The 19300-nt window shown below is 35.8% G+C and overlaps 1 protein-coding gene across 5 annotated transcripts in view; it reads left to right on the top strand.

Annotated features, from left to right (window-relative positions):
* Helz (helicase with zinc finger) overlaps positions 1 to 19300 on the top strand; it is a 172277-nt gene that overhangs the window by 34109 nt on the left and 118868 nt on the right. For all 5 annotated transcript variants that reach the window (XM_078041842.1, XM_078041844.1, XM_078041843.1 and 2 more), the window contains exons 6-8: positions 11296 to 11420; positions 13840 to 13896; positions 18587 to 18638. In XM_078041842.1, coding sequence (XP_077897968.1) covers positions 11296 to 11420; positions 13840 to 13896; positions 18587 to 18638 — 234 coding nt within the window. The remainder of the gene's footprint in view (positions 1 to 11295; positions 11421 to 13839; positions 13897 to 18586; positions 18639 to 19300) is intronic.

The following is a 19300-nucleotide window of genomic DNA, read 5'->3' as shown; positions in this document are numbered from 1 at the left end:
TACCTCTTGGTGAACCTTGCTTCATGTTGTAATAGTTTGGGAGTTAAATAAGAGATATCCTGTACAATATTCCTTTAAAAAAATTCCTGCTATCTTTGGACATTAAAAAAAATACCAATAGGCAAATAATAATTCAAATAATGTAGAGAATTATGAATAAAGAAATGATTTCTCTTTCTTCCCTCAACCTGAAGAAATATTATTATAAGATTGCTATATCTTCTGCAGCTTTCTCTGTAGTGATAAACACAAATGCTTATAAATAGGGCTTCTCCTTTAAAAATTAAAAATAAAAAATAAAAATTTGTACCACAATCCCAAAGCTGCTTGCTTGATAATATATATGTACATCCTGGATCTCTAAGTATATACACTAGCTCCAGTTTCTGCTTGATATTCCCTGGAGTGGGGCTGGGGTGTAGCTCAGTGATATAGCACTTACCTGTAGAATATGGGAGGCCCTGGGTTTGATCCTTAGTGCTGAGAAAGGAAAAAAAAAAAAATCCTTAGTATGGATGAGTTATAACTCATGAGCTTTAATTAATTTTCCTGGATGAGCTTTTACAGGATTCCAGTTTTCTCGTCTGTCTTTATAAACCATCTTGTAATAAACATAAATTCTTCCTTATTATTGCCTTTGTTTCTGGAACATAGTACTAGAAGTTGGATTCCTGGGTTAAGGTGAGTGTGCACGGACAGTTTTTATAGATACATCAGATCAGTGTCAAATGCACATACCCCCAGCAATTTCTCTTTCTTTCTTTATTTTTTTTTAAATTTATTTTTTATTTTCTATACTTTTATTTATTTGTTTTTATTTTTTTTATATGGATTGAACGCAGTGCCTCATATATGCTAAGCAAGTGCTCTACCAGTGAGCCACAACCCTGGCCCACCCTCAGCAATTTAAATGAGAATGCCCATTCCTTGAAATCTCACTAACACTGAAACCTACCAGTCTTGAAATGTTGCTATTTCATGTCTGAGAAACAGTCCCTCTTTCTTTAATTTTTACTTTCCTAACTACTAGTGAAGTTGATACAGTCTTCTCATTTTAGAGATAATGTAAGTCAAGGTCACAGAAAGTTCATAACATGAAAAGTCACAGAAAATGAAATGCTTTTGGTGAAGGAACATACGGAAAAGGGTTGTTTTTTTTCTGTTAATTGTATTATTAAATATTTTAAAATTAGGAATTACCTATATAAAGGTTGAACCAGTTCTAAGATGAAGTGGTCATGACAAGTCTGATCTGTGGTGTTGAAGGAGTGTGCGGTGGAATGCAGCTTGGTGTAATACATTCACCCCTTTGACCCACTAATCTCATTTCTGGGATACTATCCCAAGTAAATAATCTGAAAGAAGGAAAAAATTGTATGTAGAGTCGTGTTCATTGAAATACTGTGTGTAGAAGTGAAAAATTGATTAGCTTGATTTAGGGAGAAGTTTATTAATTACATTCTATGCACTCCTTGTTTATAAAAATGTGATAAGAAGTTGGAAAGTGGTCATTTTTTAAAATATAAAGCCATGTATGTGAAGTTGGTAGATTGAATATTGGCCAAGATTTTTTTTGTAGTTATCGAGTTTGATATTACATGTATTTTTTTCTTTTTAACTTTCAGTAATGTTATTTTTGTGTAAGAAAATGTGCTATGTGGTTGGTTAGTTAGTTAGCAATAAAAAGCAAGACAAGAATCTTGGTCTCTGTTAATTATTGCACTGCTTTGTTACACTGAGATGCTTCCAGGGTTAGCTTTGGATAACTCCTATCTTGAGTGCCCTGGACCATTGACTTGCTTTGCATTTTATGTGCCGTGGGATCTGGTTGTGTATTTTCTTTCTTCGGGGCTGCTGTTTGCATTTGTTGCAGCTCTCAGCATGCCTTATTGCAGCTGCCCTCTGCTCTTCTCTCCTTCCTGCTTCTGACCTACTACAGGTTAGGAAATCAGCCCCGAAATCTTTGTTGTGGAATTCAAAAAATGCTTTTTAATTGTGAAAAATTTAAAATATACAGGAAAGCAGAGGAACTAGTATAATAAACACTCATATTCTCAAAACTGAGTTTGAACAATAAATGTTCTGTCCATATTTCCTATATTGTTTTCTTAAATAACTGTAAAGTAATCATAGGCATTATGACATCTACCTCTAAATACTTCATTTTTTATTATCTCTAAAAAAATAAGACAAAGCTACAATATTTTAGCCTAATAAAATTGACAATAATTCCCTAATATTATCTAAAACCCAGTCCATAATCAGATTTACCTGGTTGTCCTCCAAATACTTTTATGGCTGATTTGTTTAACCAGGAACTAATCAGAGTCATAAAATTTTGAAGTTGAAATTCTACTTCAGTAAGGGAAAACAGGCCCTGGTACCCAGAAAGATGTGTAAATATCATGTCTTAATTTGAAAAAAAAAAAAAATTCTGAGCAAGGACTCAATGGCATCTAGAAAATAAGTACATAGGCTATGAGTTAATGGATCTTAGTCCCAGGGTCAGTGGTGTGTTGTGAATGGTTAAGGTGGCAAGCCAGCCATCAGTCATTGAGTGAGATGCTTAAGTCAGTTTTCACTATCAGAACATAAAACAGGAAAAGTTTTGGGAGATTATAATTGGTTTTCTGCTCCTGAAATAATCATTATATATAAAACTTATTTTTTATATTAACAAAATGAATGAAATAAATGGAGAAAATGAAGTAAAAGAATAATCTCACCAAGACATGTAATGTATAGGCAAAACTTCAGCCTAAACATAAGGCTTCAATAGTTGAAGAAATCCATCATTACAAGTTCATTTCAGTTTATTACTTGACCTGTGAGGTAAATGATTCAGTCACCAATAGCCCCTAATAAGAGGCTAACCCATGACCTGTTAAATTGATAGGTGATTGAATGAGCCTGCTATACTTTCCTTGGGGAAAAAAAGTGGAATCTTAATTACTTTCTTCTCAGGAGAGTTTTGATTAAATACAGGTAGTCCTAGACTTACATTCTACTTGTTATTTTTTTTGACTTTATGATGATATGAAAGCAAGAGACACACATCTGTAACCATATCGACTTGGGAGGCTGAGACAGGAGAGTCATAAGTTCAGAGTTAGCCTCAGTAAGCAACTTAGAGAGATCCTGTCTCAAAGTAAACAATAAAAAGGGCTGGGGATGTGGCTCAATGGTAAAGCGCCCCAGTACCTTCTCCCTGCCCCTGTCAAACAAACAAACCTCAAACCAAAGAACTCCAGGGCCTTGTGCATACTAGGCAAATATTCCGCCACCAAGCTACATTCCTAGACCTGAATATGGATTTTGATTGTTCTCTGGGCTAGTAATGTCTTGTCCACTAATGTCTCATGATGCTGGCCAATAACAGTGAGCTGTAGCTCCCAGTCATCCTTGGGATCATGAGGGTGAGCAGTGCATTACAGCGTGCTGTGGTGATCAGATGTGATGTTGGCTAGGTCGGGTGTAGCAAATGCATTTTTTTCTGTGATGCTAGGAATGGAACTTAGCCTTGTGTGTATTAGGCAGGTGCTCTGCACTGGGCTGCACCCCTAGCCCTTAAATGCCTTTTGGATTTACATTATCAATTTACAATGGTCAAGGAGCTTCTGTAGTTTTAATGATAATTACAAAAGCTTCTTTCTGGAAATATATGTAGTTAATGGGATAACAGTATTTACACTATATCAGTCTTAGGCCCCCTGAAATGTGTTATTTTATTTAATCACATCATGTTTCTAGTTTTACATATGAGGAAACAGGCTTGTGAGATTAAGTGGTTGAAGAACATAGAGCCAGTCCATAGTGGATGTGAGGTTCCCAAGTGAGGATTTTTTGCTCTGAAAGGCTACCCTCCTCCTTTTTGTCCTCTGTTGCTGCCTGTATGAACTTTAAGAGTTTTACAGACATAACAGAATGTGAAATTCTACAATAAAGGGGCTGTTCATTTATTTTAGAAATGAAAAAGTTGAGGCTCAGAATCATTTAATCATTAATGAGGCGGAGATAAGAATTTGGGTCTTCACACTCTTAGTTCACCAGGCTTATATTTTACTTTTTTGTGATACTGGATCAAACCAGAGCTTTGCACATGCCAGTGAGCTACATCCCTAGTCCTTTTTAGTTTTTATTTTGAGATGGGGTTTCACTGAGTTGTTGACTGAACTCGAACTTGCAAACTACCTGCCTCAGTCTCCTGAGTCGCTGAGATTACAGGTGTGCACCACCGCACCTGACTTATCAGGCTTTTAAAAGTAGAGATACAGTGTGATTACATTTCTTAATCTATTGTCTTTTAGATACAGGTACTATAATTTCTTTTTAGAAAATTCCCTTTATACAAGCTCTATTTCTCCAATAGGAATTTAAAAAAACATTTTATTTTGAAAAAACTATAGATTAGAAAAAGTTGCAGAGATAGCACATATACCCTTCCTACTTTTTCCTGATTGGTTACATATTATATAACTATAGAACAGCATCAGAACCAGGAAATTCACATTAGTCCAATGAGTGTGTATGTTCTGTGTCACATTATCATATGTAGATTTATGAAGCCATGAAGAATCAAGGAACAAAACTGCTCCATTACCATGATTACCTCCCTTGTGCTCTCCCTTTATAGTTACAACCACCATCCTCCCTGCCTTTACTAACCCTTGGCAATCTCTGTTCTGCTCTTATCATTTTGTGTTGTATAAACAGAAATCATACAGTATGTGACCTTTGAAGATGACTGTTTTCACTCACTGTGTAGTACATTCAAGTTGTGCATGTCAGTAATTCACAATTTTGTTCTCCAATAGGAATTTAAGACTTTGTGGAATTAGATCTTGACTTTCACTCATTATTTCCCCTTCATGTTTATTAACTAACTGTTGTTGTTGTTTTGTTTTACCTGTGCTGGGGGTTGAACCTCGGGGCCTTATGCATACTTGGGAAGTAGTCTATCACTGAGTTATATCTCTAGCCCTATTAACTATTTTAAGTAAAAGGTCTTCTGTTTAAATTGATAGGAACAAGAAGTTAAATTATAGAATAATGATATTGGGATAGAACATAAAATCAGAAAAGTTAAAGTTTGTTTAATATTTGAGTTAAGATTGAGGATGGTTATACTCCCTGTAAACTAAGTTTTTTAAAAGAAGTATGTGGGGGCTGGGGATGTGGCTCAAGCGGTAGCGCGCTCGCCTGGCATGTGTGCGGCCTGGGTTCGATCCTCAGCACCACATACCAACAAAGATGTTGTGTCCGCCGAGAACTGAAAAATAAATGTTAAAATTCTCTCTCTCTCTCTCTCTCTCTCTCTCTCTCTCTCTCTCTCTCTCTCTCTCCTCTCTCTCTTTAAAAAATAAAAATAAAAGAAGTATGAGTAGATGTTTAAGGAATAGTCTTTGAACTTATGTGAACTTAGCTGTAGGAGTCTTACGGTTATCTGACTAACTTTGAAATGCCTAGATTTTCTAATTATGCAGTTATAATCATGAGGGATCATTTTTTATATATTTCATGTTGTTTTTGACTCAGGGAATACTTGTTAGTGTTATATTTCTACAAAAAAGGAAATTTAAAATAAATGATACCTTGCCTTTATGAAATCTCATTAAACTGTACTGAAGGGCAAACTGAAATTAAAGATGATTATAAACACTTGAAAACAGCTCTCTCCCACTTGCCTAGTGTGTGTGAGGTCTTGGGTTCAATCCTCAGTACTGCAAAAACAAAAAGAAAACTGAAAACAAAAAATCAGAGCTTTCTCCTGTGGGGCAAAGAAAATTGTCAGAAGAGTAGCAAAATGCCTGTGCTTTTCTCAGTAAGCAAATTAGTGGGAAAAAGAAAAATTAGCAATTTAACTATGGAAACAATGAAATAAGGGAATGTCTGAGCAGAGGATTTGAAAAGTCTTGCTTTTTCACAGTTAGGATTTCTCTTGGAGGCCTACAACAGAGATGGCAAAATCTTGACTTCTGAAACTGAGAGGGAGGCAATGAAGGAGGTTTTTTAAAAAACAAAATTTTGCATTTTGTGTTTTAATATCTGTAATTTATTTTATCTATTTTTATGTGATGCTGAAGATTGAACCCAGTGCTTCACATGTGTGAGGCAAGCACTCTACTGCTGAGTTACAACCCCAGCTCCAAGGAGTTTTAAGATAGAAAAATACAGTTAAACAGATTTTGTTCTACAGAAAAACCTCCTTAGTCCAGTTGATGAACAGTTACCAGAGGTTAACTTTGCTATAATCACACAGAAAATGAATCTGTGAAGTTAGGTTCCTTATGAAGAAGTCAGAAGCACTCTAAGCAGCCAGTTCTCTTTTTCTCTCTCATGCACACATAGGCTACTGTTGCAAATATCATTTTAACAGTGCTATAAGTAAAAAGTTTATTCAAGCATGACAATGAAATAAAATCCTTTTATAATATTATATGGAACCAGATTTCAGTTGTTTCTATGCTTGTGTTGTCAGTGTTTTAGTTTGTGATTATTTTATACAATGAGGAAATTGAGGAACACTAAAAGAATTAGTGTTAACGTTTAAACTGAAACACTGAAAATAAGACAGAAGAAATGACCTGTGTTTCTATAGAATGAAAACATACAGCAAGAAGGCACCCAAGAGTCTTCCTAGTGACCTGCAGGTGAAGAAAAGGGGATTTCCAAAAATAAACAGATTTTAACATTAAAGTTCACTGTACAAACAAGGGGGCTGTGAGATCATAAAGACTTTTGTAACAGATTAAAGAACAAATACTGAAAAGAGGAGGGTAATAGAGATTTATAAAAAAGTTTGTTAAGGTGTTTAAAGCTAAACACTTAGAACTGGTCTAGGTAATAAATACCTAATTTTTAGTAGTGCTAGGGCCTTTTATTTTCCTGTGCATTCCCCTCCCCCTCCCACCCCCGGGCTTTGTGGATGCTAGGCAGTTCTCTACCACTTTGCTACACCCCCAGTTTTCCTATATGCTTTTTTTTTTTTTTTTTTGGTACCAGGGATTGAACTCAGGGGCACTCAACTACTGAGCCGCATCCCCAGCCCTAATTTGGATTTTATTTAGAGACAGGGTCTCACTGAGTTGCTTAGCACCTCGCTTTTTCTGAGGCTGGCTTTGAACTGGCGATCCTCCTGCCTCAGCTTCCCCAGCTGCTGGGATTGCAGGCAAGCTGCTGGGATTGTAGGCATGTGCTACCAGGCCTGGCTTGTATGCACCTTTTAAAGGAAACATTTTTTATCTACAAAAGACCTTGGTAGGAGGGACATCAAGTGCACAAAAGCTATAACCCACATATCCAAAAGCATCTGTTTACAGTTATAAGAAAGGAGAAGACAAGGGAAAGGGATGAGGTAGACAAGAATTATGTAACAAAAAATTAGCAACAAGGACACTTGGTGAGACACTGGTATTTGCCACTGTTCTTATTTGATTTGTATTATACTTTTTGATACTTGAAACAGATGGCCATTTTAACTTTCAGTTAATAACTTGATTTAGGCCTTCCACTCTTTTGGAGTCTGTTTATATACTTTTTTTTTTTTTTTTTTTTTTAAAGAGAGAGCGAGAGAGAGCGAGAGAGAGAGAGAGAGAGAATTTTAACATTTATTTATTCTTAGTTCTCGGCGGACACAACATCTTTGTTGGTATGTGGTGCTGCTGAGGATCGAACCCGGGCCGCGCGCATGCCAGGCGAGCGCGCTACCGCTTGAGCCACATCCCCAGCCCTGTTTATATACTTTTGTCTCCTTCCCCAAATGTATACTTTTATGTTTGTGGTGAATGGAATCATTATAAAAAAATCAAATGGGTGATTTTTAGGAAGGGAAATAATTTCAATTTTGAGAGTGATTATACCTAAGCAGTGACTAATTTCACTTTGTTAATAACTAAAGGATTTAGTTTTTATGGTAATTAAAAAATTTCTTTTGAGAATTTTTGGAAAAATGCCTTAATAGGCTAAGCTTTTCAATAAGAAACTTTGGAAAGAACTAAGGATTTGATAAAAGAAATTACCTAATATGGGTCTTGTTGCTGAATAATAAAGAATAACATTCAATATTTTTTATGTGGTGCTGAGGATTGAACCCAGCGCCTTGTACATGCTAGGCGAGTGTTCTACCACTGTACCACAGCCTCAGTCCCCAAAAGGAATTGCATTTTAATTGTTATTTTTTTCCCTTGTGAATATCCAAAATCTATCTAACTGTAACCAAGGCTATTTGTTTTTTGAATGGATACTTCTTTTATATTACTTAAGTTTTAGTACAAAGCATTTCAATTAAGACATATTTCAAATGTTAGAAAGTATTCCAAAAGTTCAGAGTGAAAGGGGATAAGGGACTTGAATGTAAAAACAAAACTGAGTTGTGAGGAGTGCACACTTCCTCTTTTGTAACTCCTAGTGGTCAGAAAGAGGCAATTCTGTCTGAGACCAGCTTAAAGTAGAATCTCACACATATTTGGTGGGAAGAGAATTTATCTGCAAGAAAAAAATTTTTTTTTTGGTATTGGGTATTGAACCTAGGGGTGCTATACCCAGCCCTTTTAATTTTTTATTATTATTTAAAAAATATTTTTTTAGTTATATAAGAACATAATACCATCATTTTATTTATTTATTTTTATGTGGTGCCTAGCATTAAACTCAGTGCCTCATGCTTACCAGACGAGTGCTCTACCACTGAGCCACAAACCCAGCCTTATTTTTTATTTTTGAAATTGGGTCTCACTAAGTTTCTGAAACTGGCCTTGAATTTACGATCCTCCTGCCTTAGCCTCCTAAGTTGCTGGTATTACAGATGTGTTTCACCTCACCCAGTTTTTGGCAAGGAATTTTACTGTGGCAGTGGAGATCAAATCCAGGGAAGCTTTACCACTGCACTTTATTGTCAGCCCTTTTTATTTTTTTATTTTTGAAACAGAGTCTTGTTAATTTGCTGAGGCTGGTCTTGAACTTGTTATCCTTCTACCTTAGCCTCCCAAGCTGCTGGAATTAACAGGCATGTGCCATTGCACTGGGTCCGGTGGACTTTATACAGTGTGGTCTTCTACTAATATTTAAAGGGAACATTACTTTGAAAATAATTTGGAAAAAAGTACAATTTCCAAAATATTTTCTTTTCAGCAAATTATTATTATTATTATTATTTTTTACAAAGAAAGCTAAAGTATGTACAAACTAATAATGGACTCTTGGACTTTGTAGTAAAGATTGTAGTAAAGATAAAGATTGCCCTATTATTTGAACCATTAGTAGTTGCTGTGAGAAATAATCTCAAATGACAAGGCATATGTTAGAAATGTGTGAGCCGTGTGATTGTATTAACTAAATCTACACAGATTCGCAAACAATTTGGGTAGCTTTTTTCATGGCCATTGCACTACTAGATTCCTAGTTAATCTTGCTGGTTTTGGTAAAGGCTAATTCTTAATTGCTTGGGAATATCTAATGTTGACATTTGCAGTTTCTATTCTTGTGCATTTTAATGCCAAAGAATCTTTTGTCACTGTCAAAAATATGAGAATTTTATTTAGCTAATAAATCTGTAGTTTTAAAAGCTCTTAAGTATCCAGAAATCATAGGTTGAACAATATTTTTCACTGGAGCACTTTTCTCTCTCTCTTTTTAATATATATATTTTTAGTTGTAGATGGACACAATACCTTTATTTTATGTATTTATTTTTATGTGGTGCTGAGAATTGAACCCAGTGCCTTAAATGTGCTAGGTAAACGCTCCACCACTGAGCTACAACCCAGCCCACTTTTTTCTTTCTGTAGAGACAGTGTCTCAAAATCGTGGGCTCAGATTATCCTCTCTTTAGCCTCCTGGAATAGATGGGACTACGGGCATCTTCCACCAAGCCTGCCTAGAGCTTTTAAAAAAAATTGACCATGTAGTTTTTTGTTTGTTTTTAATTGACAGTGCACATATTATAAGGTACAATGTAATATTTCAAGACATGGATAACATGATCATAGCAGGGTATACCTGTGTATATCCTGTGTATACCTGTGTTGCGATGGGCAAAGATGTGACTTATACGAGGGGGGAGAAATAAAGAATGTCCACGTGCTTCTGCCCTTTCAATTCACTCAAATCACTCAATACAATTTCACTCTATAGGTCCTTAATCAAGAAAATGACAGTCCTTAATGTTAGGCACTGCAGTAGACACAATCAATCCACAGCAAAAACTGCAAACACTCTCAATCATGACAGGCTCATGACAGACATTCCCTCTGCATGCTAAGCTCAAGTGCCAGATCAAGCCTTTGGCTGTAAGTCCAGCAAGTGCACACACACACAGTGATTATGTCAGGTACCAAGGCAGGTTTCTCCTGGGGTGGAGCTGACGGCTAGTTGAGGAGAGGGTTGTAGGGATAAGTTGCAGTTCTCACAGGGTCAAGATGTAGCTGTAGAGTTTGAGAGCAGTGAGGAAGATGCAGAGGATCAGGCAAACGATGAGAAGAGTTGGGATGTCAGTGCAGGTCCTCATCAGGCTCTCCAGCATGAGGGCATCACTGTTGGCTGGCTGAATGTCTGTTCATTTGCTCCATCATTTATACTAAATTTGGGGGCTTCTGACCACTCTTTCAATCCCTATCAGCTGCCACCGTATTTCTCAGTGATGTTATATGCCCTGGGGTTAAAACATCTGGTCTGGTGGTCTCCATCCTGATTTTTTTGCTTCTCCCCCTTATTGGGGTGAGGGCAACATGACAGAGACTTCACTCTGAGCTTATCAGGGTAGTGATAAGGGAGAAGTGATTTGTTTATGTCAGGGTTATGCCTGATGATGATAATATTGGAGGCATTCCTGGTGAGACTGCAGATTTCAAAGTGGAGTTTTAAAATGGAGTTGCTTAGGCTAAAAGGCCATCCCTACAGTCTGTTACTTAAAACATTTATGTTTCTTTGTATTGGATATATTACAAATCCTCTCTAATAGCTATTTTGAAATGTACAATTAGTTGTTGCCAGAAGTAGTTATCCTACTGTACCATAGAACATGAGCTTTTCCTCCAATCTAGCTTCGTATTGGAGGACTCCAGTTCTCCCCATGATTTTGATGTGATTGTAATTGGCTATAGGTTATGGTTTAATATGTTCATTGGCACAAGTTTTCTCTGTCCTTCATGTCTTGGACAGATGTGAAACACCAGTGTTTTTCTCTTGTATTTGTAGTTATTCTTTCATGTATGGAAGCCATGCTTGTGTTGTGTTTACATTATAATTAAAATGTGTATCAAACGCCACGTTATTAATGATGCTATTCTTTGATGGCAGTGCTGGGAGAAGGACTGGCCAAGGGAGAGGGTGCCTTTCGGACGGTGCTTTGCTGCATGCAGCTGAAAGGAAAGCTCCAGCCTGTATCCACCATTCTTGCCAAGTCACTGACAGGAGAGTCCCTGGTATGTTGATGGGCTTGAAATTTGAATGCCTGAACACCTTTGACTCCTTAGCTGTATTATGGGAAAAAAATAGTGTGCATTTTTCGTCTTAGGTCTTCCTTTCAGACATCAAAGTTCACGAGACTCTTCAGATTTTCTGTTGAAGCTTATTTTTTTCCTTTAACAAAATTATGTTTAAATTATTGGATTGTTTTAGCTTATAATTATGTATTTTAATATCACATGTACTTATAAAATATTTTAAAGTATAGGATTACTAAATGATTTCCTTTTTTAAAAAATTCTTTTAGTTGTTGATGGACACACAATATCTTTATTTATTTTATGTGGTGCTGAGGATTGAACCCAGTGCCTCACACATGCGAGGCAAGTGCTTTACCACTGAGTTTCAGCCCCTTCCCCTAAATGATTTTCTTTAAAAATACAATTTCATAGAGCCTCAAAGCATCTTGTAAAATGCTTCTTATAGTATTCTTAAATTAAGCCATTTATTTTATAAAATTTGTTTAACTATTGTCATGTAAGAAAAAAATTTGTTTAAACTTGTCTAGACTATATAATATTTTTGTTTCTGAAGATGGTATTTGTATAAATTAATATTCATAACCACTCTGACAGAATTATGTAATTATTCAGACTTAGGACCCATAAAAAAATATGTAGCATTCAATTTTCTGAAAAAGTTGTTTTGGTTGGGATAAATGAAAGAGTACTTGTTTTGAACTTTAGAGTTGATAATCTATAGAAATTGAAAAAGGGGCTGGAGTTGTAGCTCAGCTGTACAGTGCTTGCCTCATACATGTGAGGCACCGGGTTCGATTCCCAGCACCACATATAAATAAGCAAAAAAATAAAGGTCCATCAACAACTAAAATAAAAGAAAAAAAAAGGAAAAAGAGATAGTGACTTTTTTTTACCAGTTGTTAGTGGTATAAACATGGCTGATGGGCTGGGGATGTGGCTCAAGCGGTAGCACGCTCCCCTGGCATGCGTGCGGCCCGGGTTTGATCCTCAGCACCACATACAAACAAAGATGTTGTGTCTGCCGAAAACTGAAAAATAAATATTAAAAAATTCTCTCTCTCTCTCTCTCTCTCTCTCTCTCTCTCTCTCTCTCTCTCTAAAAAAAAACATGGCTGATATTTTTCAGGAATTATAATGAAAAATAGTGAAAATAAGAAATGTATATGTATACTTTGCTGTGCAGTGTGTGACTTATTTGTACTTACTCTTCTGAATTGATATGAAAATCTAGGGCACAGTTATATTTTCACTGCAAAGATATATATTGGGTACAAAAATAGAAATTAGGAAAGTACTTGGTAGATTTTAAGTTATTGGCCCATCTCAGGGTAAGTTAGTCATTTTCTAAGGAATTATTATGTGGTGAATTGTTTTTTTAATTGTCAGTGTCTCTTGATTTCACACACTTTACAAATGGATTTAAAAGTAAAATATATTATCAATATAGCAAAATTAGATATTAATTCTAAATAGATAGTCAAGAGTATCTCTCATTTATAATTAAGATAATCCTATGCTTTTTTTTGCGTGTAAGCTAAACTTTTTACAGTTGTACCCATCGGGCTTTTAAATTTAGAACTAGTAAAAAGCAATTTGCTTATAAATCTCAAGTGAAATTTGAATTTTAGAAACATGAATATTTTCCTTCAATAACTTCATTATTGAGCCATATTTAAAGCAGTATGATCATTTTATGTGAATCTTGGAGTCATAGATAACTGTTTTGAGTTCTCTATTTTCCATATATAAAATCATTAATCCTAGGGGAAAAAAGTAAAAAAATTTAGATTTGTTTTTAAATTCACTTACATTTTGCTGTACAGGGATACCTGTTTGGATTTTTTATTGAATTAATTTTAAACTCTTTTTTTTATAAGGTGCATACAGAGTCATGCATACTGAATTAGTTTTTCCTGTTAACCTTTTTTTTTTTTTTTTGGAGTTGTAGATGGGCAGTATGCCTTTATTTTTGTTTATTTTTATGTGGTGCTAAGGATTGAACCCAGTGCCTCAAATGTGCTAAGCAAGTGCTCTACCACTGATCTACAACTCCAGCCCAGTCCTGTTAACCGTTTTAACCTTTCCCCATACATGTGTACTTCTATTACCAGCATTAGTGGTAATCAGATCCAGGGATGAGGATAATTTTGTTTTTTTAAAGATAAACTTCCGAAATGATGGAGGAATGCAGAGCTCAGTTGCCATAGTAAAGAATGAATATTCTGATTTGACTGTGTCTCAACAGTGGAGTGCTTTCTTGGCGTGTGTGAGGCCCTAGGTTCAGTCCTCAGCACTACAAACAAACAAACAACCAATCAACCAAACAAACAAAAGAAAAAGAAAACAGAAAACTAATCTTGTAATTTGTTTTCTCTTTTTTATTTCACCCTTTTAGAATGGGATGGTAACAAAAGATTTGACAAGATTAAAAACTCTTCTCATGGAAACAGAGGTAAGTTGGCTTCAGGAAATCTCTTTGGAAGAGTCTGATTCTGAGTGGATGGTGAGCATTGGGTGTTAAAATTTGAAAAATCACTGTGGCATCAGCCAAGCAGGCAGGGCTACAAAAGTGAACAGTGGGACCTTCCGTCTCCCCTGTGAACCAGTTGATACCTGTCCTAGGAATGTTGCTTCTTCTTATGTCTTCTCTGCATCCCAGGTGTTCTGTTCTGTTCCTAATTCTTATTGGTTGTCTGGCTGCCAAATAGGGGAGATGTTTGGGAAATTTTAATTTTTAAGTACTTCTGGCTGTTAGAAAATGCTATCATTAAAAAATGTGATAATATAAAAACAAAATAAGATATTCCATATGCTAAAAGCAAAGAAATTCTGTGACTTTTGGATTTTTTTTAGGGAATGGGTTTAGGAGACAGAAATTATGTGTATCAAAGTAAATGGTGAACAAAAAATGTGCTCCAGTGAAGGACAGGAAACAGTGAAGGACTTGTTGTCCCTGTTGTTGATAGGGACAATAATGGCATGTAAAAGGCACATAGTTTTATTAATCCCACATTTTTATTCCTCATCCAATATATATAAAAAATTTTTTATTAAATGTCCTATTTTAAAAAGAGCCATTTTGTCAGCTTTTATCATAAGTGGAAGCCCATGTAAGGTGATTATTTGATTTGCCTTATTTTTTAAGGAATTGAGCACCTGCTATGTGCTAAGTACTATGCTTGGTGCTGGGGATATAGCCTTAAACAAGACACCCCTGGTCCTTGCTGTCTGGGAAGTTAAAGTCTTGGGGAGGAGATAGAAAATAAATGAATTAATCAAACAGTTGTAGGCACATTTCATATCAAGGGAAAAGAATTAGCTTTTCTGCTGGAGAAAGAATCACTGGTTCAGGTGGCCAGGAACTGAGATAGTTAAGCTGAGAGTCGAGAAGCTGTTGGTCTCCAGGAGGGTGCTACAGCTAGGGGAGAGGGTTAGGCAGAGACTTGAGTACCAGTCTAGACCTCCTGTGATTTCCTTTCTCATTGCAAATCTAATAACACATCCCAGCTAAAACTAACAGCCAACAAAGAAAACAGTTAAGGATTATAAAAACTGAATGAAGAACTGTTTTGCTATTATCAGATCTTTTTTTTTTTTTAGTCATTTTCTTTGTCTTATGTTACCGTATTATGAAATAATCAAGAATCACTAAGGTCTCATTAATTTCAAAGCCTTTTCCTTTCTTATATATGTGTAAGTCTTTAATTTCTAAGAAATAACAAAACAGTTATAAATGTTTGAGACTTTAAGAATATAAAATAAAATGACCTTTCATTTTATCAAGAGTTTTGAATTTGCTCTTCCCTTTTATTGCCTTATTTGAATTAATAGCTTTATAAACCTGGTAATGACACACACATACCTTAAAATTTTTATTTTTAAGCCAGGTATGGTAGTGTATGCCTGTAATTCCAGTGACGTGGGAGATGTGAGACAGGAAAATTGCAAGTTTGAGGCCAGCCTCAAACTTAGTAAGACTCTGTCTCAAAAATAAATAAATAAAAGAGCTGGAGACTAGGTTGTGGCTCAGTGGTAGAGTGCTAGCCTAGCACGTGCAAGGTGCTGGGTTCGATCCTCATTACCACATAAAAATGAATAAATGAAATGAAGGTATTGTGTCCAACTACAACTAAAAAAAGGGGGGGGGCGGGAGATGTACTTCAGTGATAAAGCACCTCTAACCCTAACCCCAGACCAAAAAGCAAAATGATTTTTACTTTTAATGTTTATAATCCTGTTACATGTAAGGACACAAATACTACTTGCTTCTTTATTTTATGATTATACCATTACAAGAAGTGACTTAAGTTTTGTTTGTAATTTCTATGTGAACAGAATAATATTCTTTTTGGTTAGTGAACTGCTAATATTTAAAAAAAAAATCCATCTTGGAAAAACTAATGCACTCTGCTTCCCTTACTAATGTACACGCAACAAATTTAGAAGTAACAGTAATTTGTTATTTAAAGATTGAACTGAGCTGTTATTTAACTTGTAAATGTTAGTGGATGAGGATCAATACTTGGACCAAAAGCCTGATTCATAAAAACAAAAACGATAAACATTCCTTAGTGAAGTATGAAGTGTCTAATCAATAGATTTGATTGTGAATTTGAAAGAGGTGTAGCAGTGTAATCTGTGGCTTTTTTCCCTGAAGGTGTCAGTAAAGACTGAATATCATAACTAACAGATAATTACCCATCTGTTTTGGGGTCTGAGCACATAAAAAGAGTATTTAAAAACAAAAATGAAACCTTGGAACCTAAAAGACAGGATAGCCAGTAGTCAGCCAGGCTCAGGCTTGTTTTACCGTTGCTCCTGGTGAGGATGTCCACTTCACCCATGAGCACTGGTTGAGACCTGTGGTATCAGCACAGACTCAACTGCTGGCTCACAGTCATCCCTGATGCTACATGGAATGCACCATGTGTTTGTCCCTTCCAACAGTTGTAAATGTTTTAGATTTATTTGATGGTCCAAATATTTCATTGCCATTGTTTCTCTTATGCATTTGGTAAGCTAATTTTGATAAGTTTTAAAGAAAAGGTCTTAATTGCCAACATGGTGTGTGTTTTGTATATATACCGTGGAGTGTGCTAAGGCACATGGAAGACTGATTAACACAAGGTACTGAGATTTTTTTCAAGAAACAGCTGTCAAATCTCAAAGTTTGATTTAAATGTGAAGTTTGCAATGCACTACTGAACTTTAAATCTCCAGCACAATCATTGTAAACATAGGGTTTGTCTGTATTTTCCTAAATTGATTTCTGGCTTCTGATCTGTAATTATTGGAAAACTATTTCCATTTTTGCCTGTTTCCGAGTGTTGGTAAATAGGCATTATTCAAATTTAAAATACCTCTAATTTAATGCCAATAAAATTGGTTGTAACCAAATTTTAAATTAATAAAGATTCCCCCTTAAAAAAAGAATATGTGTTAAATTTTTTCATGCTTGAATCGAGTTGTTTAGCTTTTATATTTATATGTTCTATTAAATAGAGTCATATTTTAAGAGTTAGTAGGAGTACACATAGACCTGGCTTATAAAATTTAAAGAGATTTTTTGGTGTGTCTTTTTAAATAAACATATAATAGTGTGTATAATAATCATTTCATTCCTGTTCTACTGTTTGTGTATTTTTATATTTAGTTTCTCATTTTACAAAAAAATAGTTTATCTTTAGAACTTGATTAGTAAGTAGGTTGGAAAATCAGAAGGCCCTTTTCTGTAGAAACAGTATTACAGTGATTTTGTTCTAGCCCAAGCTGAAATCTTCAATTTGATTAACCACATATAAAGGACAATGACATTATTATTGCAGCTATTTGACATTTATGACATTATATTCTTTCTGTAAGACAGTCCAAATTTCATCTTAGGATACTGAGTTTCCTGCTTTTGATTCGGTTTAACATTTACTTGGACTACTCAAGGCTCTGGACGGCTGAACTGTGTGTGGAAAGCTCTCTAGAGAGCCATTTGAAGATGTGCGTGGTGATGGAAACATAAGCAGGGAGAGGAGAGGTGAACACTGCAGAGCAGAGCAGATCATAGTTACTGAATTTATAGGATGAGGGCATCTAAGTAAAGACCCAGAAGTAACTTGTACGGTGTAAGTGGCACACAGTCAGTTGGTTCAGGGACAGAAGAGACAGGTAGTAGGATGGTGGACAGATATGAGAGACATTCTAGATCTGCTTGGGCAAGATTTGGAGGATACTCACGATAGAAGAGGGAAGTGTTTAAGATGGCTTTTAAAATTTCAGTCTGACTTTCTTTGGGAAGGAAGACTATATTAACTTGAGATAAAAAGTATTGGAAGTGGGAGGGAGGTTCAGGTTTAGGGTAAAGTTGATGAGTTTTGTTTTGTGTTTGAAGTGCTTAGGTGATCACCCACCCACCTAGCATTTTATTGACTACTCATTATGTGCCAGTACCCTGGGAGGTATGGGAATGCAGAAAGGCAGTTGTATACTGTTGACAGCAAATCTGTACGTAACTGCAATGATCCAGCATGCAAGAGGCTGCAGAATAATTTTTTAAAAAGTGCACTAGTTGGCACTTGTTCGAAATTGAGAGTGTGGAGCTTAGGGTAAAGTTAGAGCCCAGAGTGCTAATTTGGCATTTATCTAAGGCAGTTAGAGTGAGTGGATCCCCAGCTTTTGACTTCATTGTGAAAGAAGGGTTTATCCCAGATTGAGGGGGACTTGATAGAGACTGCTTCAAGGCCCAGAGGTTGTAGCATGCCATTAGCTATGGGAGAAAACATACCACCCTCATGGCTCATTCTCTAGTTGTTATAGATATGATGATACAGAGGGAAATGAACAAATGGATGGGAGGTGCTACCCCCATTCAATTCAGAACAGACTTTTTCTTCTGCTACCAGGTGTATTCTTATGGGGAGTTCTCTATCAGTTTCCTGAAAGAGGGTCTGACAAGTGCTTCTTTTCCATATTTTATTATAGTTGAACATAGAACAAAGAGCACAAAATATCCCTTGCAACATACTAGTGTTATTAAATTTTTTTTAAGTATTCAAACTCTACTTTTTTATGTTAGAAATATCCAAATTTAATTCAGCATCAACTTGTTATTTCTTGTTTGTCTTACATGTCTTTCATTTGAAAAATTGCAGACAGCAACTAGTAACGTCCTCTCTGGATATCATGTGGAAGACTTTGATGAAGGTAAGTAGCAAATCTTGTGTAACTTTTGATAGCTGTGAATCTGGGCTTTTTTTTTTTAATTGATTATTGGGAGGAAATTTACTGAGTTATGGTACATGTAAGTGGAGATGTATTAAAGAATATAAACATTTGAGAAATAGTTGTGGATGAAAGCCATTTTCTCCTTGACACTCTTTTATAGATGAATGGGGCAGAGTGGAGGTAGAAGGTAACAACACTGGAGTTCTTCTAGTTCATCCTCTTGCCTCTGTATAGAACTAAATTTAAAGCTATCCTTAGCTCTTCTCCTCTTCATCTCTTCTCTTCCCTCTCTCCCTCTCCCATTGGCTAGTATAATCATTATCTTTTTTTTTTTTTTAAAGTTCTGATCTGTAAACTGAGTTATTCCTGTCTAATTAAGCCTTCCCTCTCCATTTACCAGAGGAAAGGGAAGAGAGACCAACATTAATTGGTGTTTGCCACATGCTGTCTTTCACAGAACAATGCTTGACTTCTTAGGGTCCTTCTCTATCTTTTTGATAGGTGATGAAGTGGATATTTGTTAAGGTTTAGTACTTTCCCCAAAGTCACCCTGCTAGTAAGGGATGAAGCATATCTTTAAATTTAACTTGGCTGAATTTTTAACCCCTTGTAGTGGGAGGCACAGTGACATGGGAGGAAGT

This window comes from Ictidomys tridecemlineatus, chromosome 3 (assembly GCF_052094955.1).
Source record: "Ictidomys tridecemlineatus isolate mIctTri1 chromosome 3, mIctTri1.hap1, whole genome shotgun sequence".
NCBI lineage: Eukaryota > Metazoa > Chordata > Mammalia > Rodentia > Sciuridae > Ictidomys > Ictidomys tridecemlineatus.
The sequence above is the reverse complement of the archived record's forward strand: the minus strand, read 5'-3'. Positions and strand labels throughout refer to the sequence as shown.